Source organism: Haemaphysalis longicornis, unplaced genomic scaffold (assembly GCF_048455015.1).
Source record: "Haemaphysalis longicornis isolate Haplotype H1 unplaced genomic scaffold, Haemaphysalis longicornis Haplotype H1 scaffold_3, whole genome shotgun sequence".
In the NCBI taxonomy this organism is placed as follows: domain Eukaryota; kingdom Metazoa; phylum Arthropoda; class Arachnida; order Ixodida; family Ixodidae; genus Haemaphysalis; species Haemaphysalis longicornis.
Genome location: NW_027526335.1, coordinates 82164533 through 82177441, shown reverse-complemented (window position 1 = coordinate 82177441; position 12909 = coordinate 82164533). Strand labels below are relative to the sequence as shown.

Here is a 12909-nt window from a genome sequence, read left to right as displayed (position 1 = left end):
CCGCAATAAACTTTTACAGTCCATATTTTTTGTTCGTTCATCGGCATGACAATGTGAAGCAGCCATACGGAAGAATTCAGAAAATCATTAACATAAACTGTTACTGCAGGTGCTCTGAATTTGGCTTTGGTTCACAAGGCCACCAGAGAAATATTCCTTGGATCCACAAATTTGTTTCATACGGTTTGGATCAATTAAGCCCAGTGCTTTACCATTCTTTAAGCTTCACTGCGCGGTATGCGTTGTTTCTTTTTTACAAACTCAAAAGCTATGTTGAGTTAGTTGTTCGATAGTTTACAAAGTTAAAAAGTTTACAAAGAACACTGTGTAGCTTCGCACTTAACAATGTGTACAAGAAAACTCCCGTTAAAACGAGCTTGAAGGGACTGGGAAAATGTGTTCGTATCATGAATTCCCCTTAACAGGTGTTTTTGCATTGTGCGTGTCACAAGAGGGTAACGCGTTGTTTCTCTTAACCACAAAATTTATGACCTAGTTCACCTGAAGGAGGGCTTGCTGTAAATGCTTGCAACTTTTCTTCTATGATCACAGAGCAATTCACTCCTGGCAATGTGTGCGTTTAGAGAAGGCAGAGATGATGTGCCTCTTAGGAAGATTCCAGTCTGTAATGGTGTCGTGCGTGGGAGATCATTCTAACACCCGTCACATGCTATTACAATTGTACAGATCTTGTATCCTTGTGACTGCCAGGCCGTGTATTTGACCTATAGGTTGGACACGTTGTTCACCGCAGCACTGTGTTCTAGCGTGCTGCTTCTGCTATTTGCACACTCCATCGCAATGTGTTTTTTTGTTTGCAATAGAATGCCCGTTGGCATAAAAAAAACCTATTTACAGGTAGAGACGGGCTTCCTCTCAAGGAGGAAAGCAAGAAGGGAGCGGGGGTGGGGTCCCCAGAGCCACCGCTCTAGGTCGGGGGGTCTTCCAGGATGGAGGCCTGTGCCTCTCAGGTGTCGCTTTCTGGCTGAGTTTAGTGAAGGACACGCCCTTATTAGGTGGTCCGCATCAGCTTGCGTGGCAGCTGTGCAGAAGGGGCAGGTGTCATCGAACGGGGCATGGTAGCGGGGTGGCCACGCCCGGGTCACAGCAGGTGAAAGCGCCACTCCAACGCGAAGCCTGCCCAGCAAAACCTCTTCCCGGCGAGCAAGTCTACTGGGGAGGTCCGTTCCACACAGTGGGAAGAGGGCACGTGTGGCCCGACCCAGATCGTCCTTCCGTTGGAGAAAGTTTTATATTGGACGGGTTGTTAATATTGGCAGCGGCCGAGGAATAGACGTAGGGTGACAAGCCCTATCCACTGCAATGTGAGCGGGGAGCGTATTCCGCCGAACCCACCACAGCCGGAGAGGACAGAGGTGCGTGTTGTAGGGACTGGGCATCCCATCGCAGTCACCAAGGTTGTGACTCGCATCCCCGCTTGTCACCGATGTTGGGAATCGGCTATCCTGATGCTGTCTCCGCTGTTCGGACTGGGCCCGCTCACCGCAGGCACTACTGTTGCGACTGGCCATCCGAGCGCAGCCACCCGTGCAGCGGCATTGTGTTGCTCCGCCCGCTAACGACGCGGCGTAGAGCAGAGCGATTAAGTTCTCGAGCCGATGAAAAGTTGAAGTAACATCTATATACAGCATGAACAAGGGTAAGCAAACATTACATGGCTCGCACAAAGGCGACAGCACCTCTCCACTCCGTGCCTCCGAAACGTGCCGCCGGAGAATGCCGCTCAAGAAAGCCGACGATAAGTGCCTCCGTGCGGGTTTTTATACCCCTGGAAGTTCGTTGTTGCCCGAGAAGTTTGAATGGCTCCAATCAGGACTCTCGCGGGCTGAAGTTTGAAATTCGACGAATTGTAGCGAAACGGTTGCGTCAGCCGAGCCGCCACGATGAGAAAAGAGAGGGCGACGTCCATGTCGTCTCCGCGACGCCGCCTCCAGGCGAGTAGCGACATGTCGATTGCCGGTCGTTCACCCGATGCATGATTCGGCCAAGTCGCCATGACGCAGAAGGATAAGGCGACTCTGCGGCGCTGCAGGTTTCAGCCAGTCCGCCGCGGGCGGTTTGGTCTGGTTTGGACGAGGCGGGAAGCGGCCCCACGGTCGCCGCGTCTTTCGTGCAACGAATGTGGGTCGGGCGCTCTGGCACAAGTGTCTAGTAGTGTGTGGATGTCCCTTGAAATAGTGAAATTGTTGGATACTCGGCGTAAATCCCGTATCGCTTCAGTGGAGTCCATGTAAAGATGCAGGATGTAACCCGCTGGGGCGTGCTGTAAGGCCAGCGTTAGTGTCTGAGGCCATCCCAGATGGCTGTGAGGTCTGCCAGTAAAGACGGGATGGTGCGGATGGTTTGGTAGAAGCAAGTTTGAGAGGCGTCAGGGAAGACGGGACACTGCATCACACTGGATAAAACGCCATCTTGGGCCCCAGCGTCTACGAAGGCCTCTACCCCCTCGTGCCGGGCCTCAGCTATCAGTAATCCTCTCGCACATGCGTTTGCGGTATATCGAGTGTGAAGTCCAGTCAGTGGTCGATTGCTCGTAACCTGGTGATACAGCCATGGCGGCCTGGTTACAGCGCCATCTGGTGAAGCAGGTAGGCAACAGCATATATAACTAGTTAAAGGGGTCCTGAAATACCTTCCGCCGATGCATGGATGAAAGCAATGTATTAGCAATCTCCTCCCGCAAGAGTTTTGTTAAAGCGATGAGTATTAGCTGAGAAATCGTAAATAAAAAAAAACGCGCATAATCGTCGCGTCATATTTTCTCCTTTCAACTGTTGACGGCGCGCCAGCACTCCCCCCCCCCCCCATGATGCTGCGCTCCTCAGCGGTGACGTTCTTCCGCAATTACGCTCCTTCGACTGCCGTTTAGTTGACACCATGAATCCCGCTTAGTTGACACCATGAATCAAGCTTAGTTGACACCATGAATCCCGCACTCCGCTCAAGGCTGATAAAGCGAACAAAAAATCTGGCCGCATGTGTGCGGTGGCCTGGCCTTGCCCTTTCGCGGCGTACGTTGCTGCAATTGCTATCGGCGGCACGTGACTTTTTATCGGCGGCGAACTCGCAGCCGCACGCGGAGGATCGTGCGCTCGTTCCCTTCGATGCCCCACGCACTGTTTATCCAGAAAGCGCCGTATCAAATGTGGCCCCGCTGGTGCCGGGTCTATTTTGCGGCGGTGGTAATTGCTGCCGGCGGCATGTGAAAGACATTTTAAACCGATAGAGAATCCGTGCATAAAACGTTTGAAAATGTGACCAATTCACTTTGGGGCGACGCGTGGTGGAGAGCGGCAACGTTGGCAAAACGTGCTCCGCCGCGGCTCTGAGCTTTCTAGCGCTGGAGCGAGCGTCATTTCTTTGACAATCTCAAACATCGGTTGCCTTGGCAACAAGGCACAAACCACTCTAGAAGTCAGTTACGGTTGCGTAATCCCGGTTAAGCTGGGGGCCGCACCTCACGGCATGTGGGCACTGCAGGCGTACCACTCACTGCCATTGGGAAGTGCGAGATGCGTTTGACATTACAGGAGGCGATGGTGTGTGTGTTGTGGACGCCTTTATTTCGCGATGCAATGCGACGTTGTGCTTCTGCGGGTGGATAGTGGTTCCCATGGTCTGGATTATCTTTCTCGAGCGACGTACGACTCAACCTCGCATGGGGTATGGGCAGTGTGCGTGGCTAAAAGCCATCTCGGCTTATGCGCCACAGTTAAGTGACTTGCTGTTCGTCCCCGCAAACCGCGCTCGAGGGGAGTGCCAAATTTACGACGGGCAGGAGGAGGCAACCCATCGTCTGTTAATCGCGATTCAGACTTGCAACGCATGTTGTGACGTTGTGTTCATCCGAAACGCATCTCTGGATTGTTTTAAAGTTGAATAAAATGTATGCGTCAAACCCGGCCATTCGGCTAAGGGCGTTCTCTGCGATCGCATGAAAGAAGTGCCACGGGGCTTCAATGCTTTCTTTATGGAACGTACTCAGGTATGAGAATATCCATGTCGTGTTATGGCCTTGTTGCATTCAATGCAAACGGTTAAGCGTTTGTTTACACTTGTTTCGTTTGTCGTGAAATGTCCAAGCACTCCGGCACTCCGCTGGCAGATCAGCAGGTGAGCCGACACTGAGCAGATGACTCATCTTATCGCCGGAAGTGCGTGAAAAAGCCGCCTAATAGCAGGATGTCTAGCTCATGACGAACATCTGGGAATCGATGACGTAGACATGTGAAGATGGCAGCGTCCAAAAACACGAAGGGAAGGGTGAGAAAAAAGTTGCAATCTTCGCAACAAAAGTGTGAGCTTTCCGCTGCGCGCAAAAGAGTAATACTTGGTACAGATGTGTGAGGACGTCAACGTCATCACAAGATGACGTTGACGACCCAATCTAACGATTGCGCTAGTTCATGTAGTGTGCTCAAAACGCCTTTCAGGGCCCCTTTAAGGCCGCTGCTTCCGCGACAAAAGTACGTTTGTGCATACGTGCTGAGCGACGTTGTTCGACCAGTTCGTGAAGCGTGTTCAGCTGAGTGCAGTTGATTTCGCTCCCTCTTTCATTCCCAGGTTCCCCTTCCCTGTGTCCCCGTGTCCCAAACCCCGCAGCAGGGAAGGGCTGCCCGCAGGGGAACCATCTCGGACTACGCCCCCTCATCATCCCCCATGGTACCTGCCCTGGTGGTCCACTGCATCCAGGAGGTCGAGCGCAGGGGCCTCACCGAGGTCGGGCTGTACCGGTGAGTGGTGCTCTGGCGGTGCTGCTCCGACGGCTACTAAGGCCGCTCTTTGCGATCGTTTATTGTGTGGGCACCTATTGCACATACAAGTGCCACCTCCTGCATGCATATTTGTGTGTGTGCGCGTGTGCGTATGTGCGTGCGTGTGTGCGTGCGTCGCCGTATTGCGGAATGCCGCGCAGTGGTGATACATCTCGGTTGCTGGTTTCGTCCTGGTGTTTTGGTGGGCTGCACATTGTATTTGATTTTGTCTGCAAAAACTGCGACTATGGTTTCAAAGTTTATAGATTCAGCATTTAATCTTGTACGATTAAAAGCTGTATGAGACAGCGTGTTAAGGTTTCTGCAAAGTTGGTTAATTTGAAAATAGCTGCAGAAGAAATGAATAAGTATGGCTGCAATTATATAGAAACTAAACGAATTCACACAGCAACATGATAATGAGCTTGGGTGCAAAGGTAGATGGAAAATACTAAATCTTTGATATATGCACGTTGTTATATACATGTCTGTATGTATATATGTATGTATGTATGTGTATGTATGTATATATGTATGTGTATGTATGTGAGCATCAATCTGTACGATGCGCTAGTGCCCACTTCGAGGAGACATGGACAAGTGCCCTTGTACTGTTGTGGCCAATTCGCCGTGTGCTGCGTCTGCTAACAATTATATTCATGTCGTATCTCATCTCTTTCTCATACCCATCCTCATCATCATTCCTGGTGCTCAGTTTCTGGGTTGCCGCTTAGAATAAACGCGTTTTTTCGACTGCCTTTGCGGCGTCCCTTCTGGGTGACGGCTGCCCTTGACGTCTCCCTGAATATGAATATACATGCACAAACAAAATTATGTACGTAAGTAGACGCACACATACCCGTGCATAACCCCCTATGTACACGCACACACAAATTAAAAACAAAAAAATGTGAGAAAGTAAGCGAGCGGCGCATATTACTACACCCCCTTCATTGTCAATAGCGATAAGCAATCATTACGGCGTCGTTTCAAACAGTACTCCGTCATAGGACACGTGATTTACATATTTTTTCGAAGAAAGTCCGCATTAGTATCAATTACGGAAAACTTACTTTTGCCGCTGTTTACCGAAGTTGCTGCTGAATATCAAAGACGTGAGTTTAATCCTGGCCACTGCGACAGTTTTCTCACTGAATGAGAAAGATAATTCCCGTGAGAAGATTTTGACGCACGTTAAAAATCTGTGTGGTCACTATTAATCTACTACAGCGCGCTTCATAGCCCAGGGATACCTTTGCTCGTAAGCACCCCGCAATTTTTCCGTTGACTTGCTGTAAGTGGGGACTTCCTCAACCACCATAAATGTATCGGCTACTCTTGTACACCAAAGTGAGACACTTGACCAAAATAGAAACAGAAACAAAGCCTAGTACTGGAGGCAATAAGGGTATACCACTCTGCATACATCATGATTTGTAGATAGTTTGTCTCTTTAGCGTGTACTCGGCCAAACTTGCCGGATACATTTATCTAAAGCATGTGCCAGTTGTAAAGTGGGAACGTGGTTCATGACCGGTTGTGAAAGTGGGTAGTCGGGAACATAGGCGTGCGCAGAGTTATCGAGTAAGTGGCAAAGTCTTACCGCCTCGCCCCCCCCCCTACAGCAACTCCCGACCTCTTCCCACTGAAGGCCTAGCGGTCCGAATGCAGTGCAAAGAGGGATGGTTATAAAATTTTTATTTCAATGCGATGGAATTGCAACACATACAAAATATTTATAAGCAGAAATTTTTACTTTCATGTCTTACATCGGCAAGGCATGGGGCAAATTTGGCGCCCCCTTCAGATGATTAGGGGAAGCGGCCGCCCCCTGCGCCCCCCCCCCCCCACCCCCAGTGCGCACGCCTATGGTCGGGAAGGAAATAATGCGGGAATGGGCGTGCGTGTGGAGGCGGTGCGGCGGAAAAATCTGAGGTGTTCTTGAAGAGACAAAACAAAATGGCGAAAATAGAGCTGTGAAATATGCGAATCATAATCATCAGCAGCGAAAGCCGGTTTAAGTTTACTGCAGATTCAAAGTATCTCCCATTGAACTTCAAAGCCCCTGCCTAGCGCTGCCCGAGTTCATTCTCTGCGTCTGAATTTCCTTATTTCTTACCTCTATCGAGGTGATGGCTTTCCCCTTCTAGTCCGGTCTCCCTCCCTCTCTCTCGCTCTCCCTCCCTCTCTCTCCCTCTCCCTCTCTCTCTCAATCTCTCTCTCTCTCTCTCGCTCTCTCTCCTGTTATCGTGGTGGTCCATCGGTTGGCATTTCATCTGGCTACTTGGCCAGCCCAAGTCAATTTCTTTTCCGTAATTTAAACTACCCTGATCCAGGAAGCTCGTTTCCCGTCTCTGAGCGTTACTCCTATCATTCTTTGTTCCAAGGCCTGGTGAGCCGACCTAAGTGTTCTTTCTGGTTTAGCAATGGGCCACGTTTCCCCTCCATTTGTCACTACCGATAAAACGCATTGGTTGAGTACTATTTTTTTGTAGGGATACCAGTAGCTTACTTATTATTTGCGGTTACCTGCCTCGTGCATCCCAGCCCATTCCTTATCGCGAACCGGATTTCTTTCTCGTCGTTTGGTCAGCACTAACAACTTGTCCATGGTGGTTATACTGCTCTAGTTTTTGTAGGGTTGCGTTACCTATGCTGAAGAAGCGCTCTCAGCATGCTTGTTCATGATTATATTTATTCATATTGCTAGACTCATGGCTACGCTCTGAATGTAGTTTAGGAAGGAGGTTTCTAAACCGCTTCGAGTGATTATAGTCGCGTCAGCCAATATGGGGAGTGGACGACGTGTTTTGCGTAGTATAATAGCTGGGGTATTTATTCGGTTTCAATTTTTCGGTTGCCGACATCACGGTGAGCTGCCATAAAAAGTGCGTCGTTATATGGTCTCTTGCACCCATGATTGACTTGGCTTCCCACGACTTTCTTGTGTGTTTATCTTTAGTCGTGTCACTGCAATCTCCATGGTGACATGTTGGAGAGTCTTTTGCGTTGATGAAATTGTTAGTACCAGTTTCCCTTTGTGGGTTCCAAGCTGAGAGTTGGTGAGGACGAGTACATGTCCCCGTTGGTAACTTCCAGCGTGCCTGGTGGAGCCAAGGAGGTGCACGACCTCAGAGTGCTATTCCAGCGAGGGAAGGGGGTCCCAAACTTGGTGAGTGGCATGAATCACGCTGCCTCCTTTTCGTTATCGCAATCTGCTATTTTAGAGCTTGGCCGGTGATGCGATCAGAACTGCTTTTTCAGTCCCAGGTAGACATCCACGTGGTGTGCAGTGTCCTCAAGGACTTCCTGCGGTCGCTCACCGAGACACTGATCACGAAGTCCCTGTGGAATGCATTCGCTACGGCAGCCGGTGAGTTCCTTACATCGTGACTATCTCTGCGTGCAGAATTTGCCCTCTTTTCGGTCATGACTATAGTCTTTTTACCAGTACCCGAATTACGCCTCGCGCGCTTTAACCTTGTGTGAATTTCGTGGAGTTTGTGAAAGTATTTGGTCAAAATGTCGCCACTTCAAACAGTGGGCTTATGGAACGAGCCTAATTAATATGCACGAGAAGGTGCAGCAACAGGTGACGTTGCTTGTACATTTTTAGGCAGTACTAAAACCGCCTTCGTTGGTATTACTTCGTAGCTACTTGTGAAGGTCGTACCAAACAGACCACAGCTGGAGTGAATCTTCGGATTTGTGAGGGCCACGTGGTTCTGCCTTACACGTGTTAGCACTGGCAGAATAAGGGTTACTTGTGAGAAGGCCCTTCTCTCCCAGGAAACTTGACGTGCGGGGCAGCCACCTAGTATTGACAAGCAAAGGGATGCGGTTGGTTTTACAGTGGTCGAGTTTGGGGATACTGGAAAGATTTTGTGCTCCGATAGTGCTTCGCTGCTGCCTGTAGTCACTGTTGGAGAGGGAGAACTTGCATAATCTTTGTGCAAATTGTTTTAGGGACTCATTTTCAGAGCACCTGCTCTCTCCGTTTAGCCGCACATCCCCGGTTCATTGACGGAAAGCCTGTTTGCGCTAGCCAAGGAAGCCGGTGCATGTTTGCAGCGGCCGATGGCAAGTGTACAAAAAATTAACCGCGTACCTTCTTGCTTCGCTGCAAATGCGTTTAAGGGAAATTTCACATTACGTACATTTCCTCAGCCGGACCGGTGACGTCGCGTGAGGTCAGTGGACGGTCCGGCTCATGGAAGTATTCACACGAAGGATAAAGCGAGCAGGCAACAGCGCGGACGAACAGAGCATACTCTCGACGCGTCGCCCGTCTGCGGGCGGCGAAAAGCGCAACAGGTTCGCGTGGTTGAGGGTACCGGCCAAGGTGGACGCCGACCGGAAGCGTCGTAGCGCGTCGATGGCCGTAGCGTTAGCCACAATATTAAGGCGCGTTAGATCACGTATGCGTGCGGCGTGAGAACGTATATGGGCAGAAAGATGTAGCACCCACGTTCTCTGGTTCTGAGTTTTCTGAACTCCTGCATTCTGTGCTGGCGCTTCACGCGCTCTGCTTTATCGGCATCCTGACGTAGCGCCCGAAGGTTTTGCGCGCCTGCGTCACTTCTCATATTAGCATCACCGCTGGACAGGCAGTTGACGAATGCTGCAATTAGTGCCATGGACATTTCAAGAGAAATGCCCCATGGTGCGAAAGCCTTGCACCGCAGGAAAATCATTGGTATAAACTTGTTATACACTTATACTGAGGTGACCAGGCAGTATATATGAAGGTGTGTGAACATTCGCAACTGAGAATATTTTGTGAATAGTTTTTGATATTCGATTTGCAGCTCAGTTTCAAATATTGGAAATTTGCAAATAGGAGAGCAACGAATGTTTGCTCTTTCGCAAGACTTGCAAACTTTCAAGACTCACTACATGAAAAGACCTTACGGGTTGGTTTGTTAGCCTGACTCTGAAGCCGTGCCAAAAGCCCGATGTAGGAGCCTTGCACCAAACAAGTGTTCACTATTTGTGGCGTAGGTTAGGTCAAGTGCAACACTACGAGAGCAAAATTTTTTATCTAAACATAGGTTTCTTTAAATATTATCGCAAGAGTGAGAAGTCAAGCGTCATCGCTGGCTTGTTGGTGAGGTCTTACCAGCAACTAGCATGCCCAGCCTTTGAATGATTGAGGGGGGGGGGGGGGACGGCTGACAATCATATTAAATACACTTTAATATGCTTACTTGGACGAAATCCAAACAGGCACTAGCCTTGTCAAAAACAAATAAGCAAATAAAGGCGTTTCGGGGCCCCTATGATTCCCTTGTTCACAAGGAACAGGGGTGTTGAAAGGGCGTGACTATTTAAACTTTCGGTGGCGCAGAGTGCACATGTATATTCCGGGAAGCTTACTGTGTTCACAGTACTTTGAGGAACCCATATTTCTCCATGGCAATGTATGCACAATTCTTGTTTCACTGCTTTGCGCGTCTTACTTTTTATTTTCTCTGCCACATTAAATTTTTCGCATATCAAGCCCAAGTATCTGACAGAGGTGTGTGTAGTTCTGACTGCCTAAGCTGTCTTTTTTTATGTAGTTACGTTGTATACACTATGGACACACCAAAACAAAGATAGTGTGGTTGGAAAATAGTCAATTCGCAGCCAGCTTTTACTATTTGTATTCAAAAATATTTTATTCAATTCACAGCTAAGTTTAACTTCTTGTATTCAATTCACAAACGCGACGTTGATAATCACACACCTCTCAATATATATACAAAAGGTAAGTTGTCCTTGTACCGACATAAAACACTCGGCTGCCATTGCCATCACTGCTGGAGAGACAAAAAGGAAAAGGAAAACCTCATCTCTGACTAATTTCAGTTTTAAGTTGTAATGGTACTTTTGATTGTTTGACAAGCAATAACTTATTTGCTGTAAGATTGCTGCAGACATGCCCTCAGTCATGCTAAACACAGAAGAAATGGACTTGAAAGCATTGCACATCATAAGATCTGTTGCTAAAAGTACCAACTGAAGTACACTATTGTTTTGCGACCTGTGACAGCACACATCAAGGACATATTGGGTGAACTGTTCAGCAGCTGTTGAATGCATGGTATTATACCAGGTTGAACGTGCCCCCAGAAGGGATAGTTTTGAAAACTGTAACTTGAGAGGGCCCACATAAAGAAAAATGCTTGGCACCAGGGCTAAACGCAACTAGTTACTATTTTATCATTCACTATTTGAGGCTTAGATGTGTATGCTTGGTTCCTACATCTGGTAACAAAAAAAAAAACATTTGTCCTGTGCGCAGCCCTACCTCCCATCGGGCTGCGTGACCTATTATCAGCTGGCTTAAGGTTTCAGACCAACGAAGTGATTAGCAGACACATTATTCAGCATGATAGTTATTAAACCTTCGCAATGGTGAACATTACCTGCCTGCCTCACGACACCGATCACACAATTACATCTTACGCCGCACAGGCTAACTCCGTTATATTGGGACAAAAACACAGCCCTGTGGTCTACGTAGCAGTGCGGTGCTAAATCAGTTATGCTCGCAGAATCGTTTGCAGTGGCTAGTGGTCATGCGCCGTCCCACAGCCCTCGTGTGACCGGCGTTGCTGCCTCTCGCCACTGCATGTAGGCGACGAAACGCCCAGCGGCCTCCACACGGCACTCTAATAAAGCACAGCGCAGAAGTTTGTCGGGAGCGCACTCATCACTCTCGCAAATCGAGGCGGTACAACTGCTGCAGAACGCCCATGGTCACCGTCGTAACGTAATACGCGAAAATTAGGCAGTCGAACGCACTCAGCGTCCCAATCACAAGCTGCACACCACCATAAGTGCTCTCCAGAAGTTCTTCGAGAGCGCCCTCATTACAACCGCAAGCCAAACACTTAGGTACCGCTGCAACGGCGGACAAAAATCACGACGAGAACGCTGCGAGGTACCCGCAGAACTGCCATTTTTTTAACCATGACGTCATATCCGGCAAAAAAGGTCGCTTTGTTTTTTGATGTCTAGTTGGCGCATGCGCAGTAAGGTTCGTCCAGCGTTCGTGAACGTCAGGTCCTCGATACGCCCGCTCCTCCAAGCATAGAGGCATGGTTGCTAGAATATCCAGCCTTGTGAGCGCCAAAGCGCAGTATTTTGCCGTATTCCCCTTCCAGAATAGCGAATGGAAATGAAGCCACAAATTGTCAGCCCGCATCCTCCACGGTGCGTTCGCGAGGGTCACGAATTGCAGACGTCTTATCATGGTGTACGCATTCCGCGGTCTGAATCAGTGATTCCGTCCGCCGTGTGAATCGGCCTTTAAAAACAACAGTATCCTGCCGCCTATGCTGCATGAATCACAGTATCTGTTCCTCGGGTTTTTCTTGGCCTGTCTTTGCGTCTGCAGCTGGCACATCATGACCACTGCCGCAAATGCCGTGACAGCGGAAATGAGGAAAACCGCATGATCTAGCGTCGTTCTTCTAAGCACACCGCCGAAGCGACAGGGTAGTGCCATCTGGCACTGGCCCTGGGAAACCCACTACTTTGCTACCCAGGTCCACTTGCAGGTAGCGCACCGTGTCCGTTGCGTAGGTATAGTGCCTAGAATATATTCCGCCAATGCCGTGACAGCGGAAATGAGGAAAACCGCATGATTTTGCGTCGTTCTTCTCAGCACACCGCCGAAGCGACAGGGTAGTGCCATCTGGCACTGGCCCTAGGAAACCCACTACTTTGTTACCCAGGTCCACTTGCAGGTAGCGCACCGTGTCCGTTGCGTAGGTATAGTGCCTAGAATATATTCTAGGCACTATAGCGGAGGGATTTTTTTTCCTCCATGGCTCCGCCTTTCGCATTCCTACAGGTAGTTTCGTACGAGTTGTCAACTAGAAAGGAATCGTGCGCTAGTGTCAACGCGAACTCCGACTGGGCGCTTGCCTTTCCTTTCCTCCATGGCGCTTACGATTCGATGGGAATGATTAGTAGCGGAACCGATTGCGCAGGATCGAAACTGGGCATCGGTTCCGCATATTGAGCTTTTTACAAGAAAACATTTGCTGCGCGGTTCGCTATTTATAAATTATACTATGGGCAAAAAATTTAGTTCCCGAAAAAATTGGTGTTCAAATAAGCTAGCGTGTGCAGATAAAAATCA

At 49.1% G+C, this 12909-nt stretch overlaps 1 protein-coding gene across 2 annotated transcripts in view; it reads left to right on the top strand.

The window, feature by feature from the left end:
* LOC144174746 (rac GTPase-activating protein 1-like) overlaps window positions 1–12909 on the top strand; it is a 43340-nt gene that overhangs the window by 15821 nt on the left and 14610 nt on the right. For both annotated transcript variants that reach the window (XM_077703586.1, XM_077703587.1), the window contains exons 7-9: window positions 4585–4754; window positions 7875–7947; window positions 8040–8148. In XM_077703586.1, coding sequence (XP_077559712.1) covers window positions 4585–4754; window positions 7875–7947; window positions 8040–8148 — 352 coding nt within the window. The remainder of the gene's footprint in view (window positions 1–4584; window positions 4755–7874; window positions 7948–8039; window positions 8149–12909) is intronic.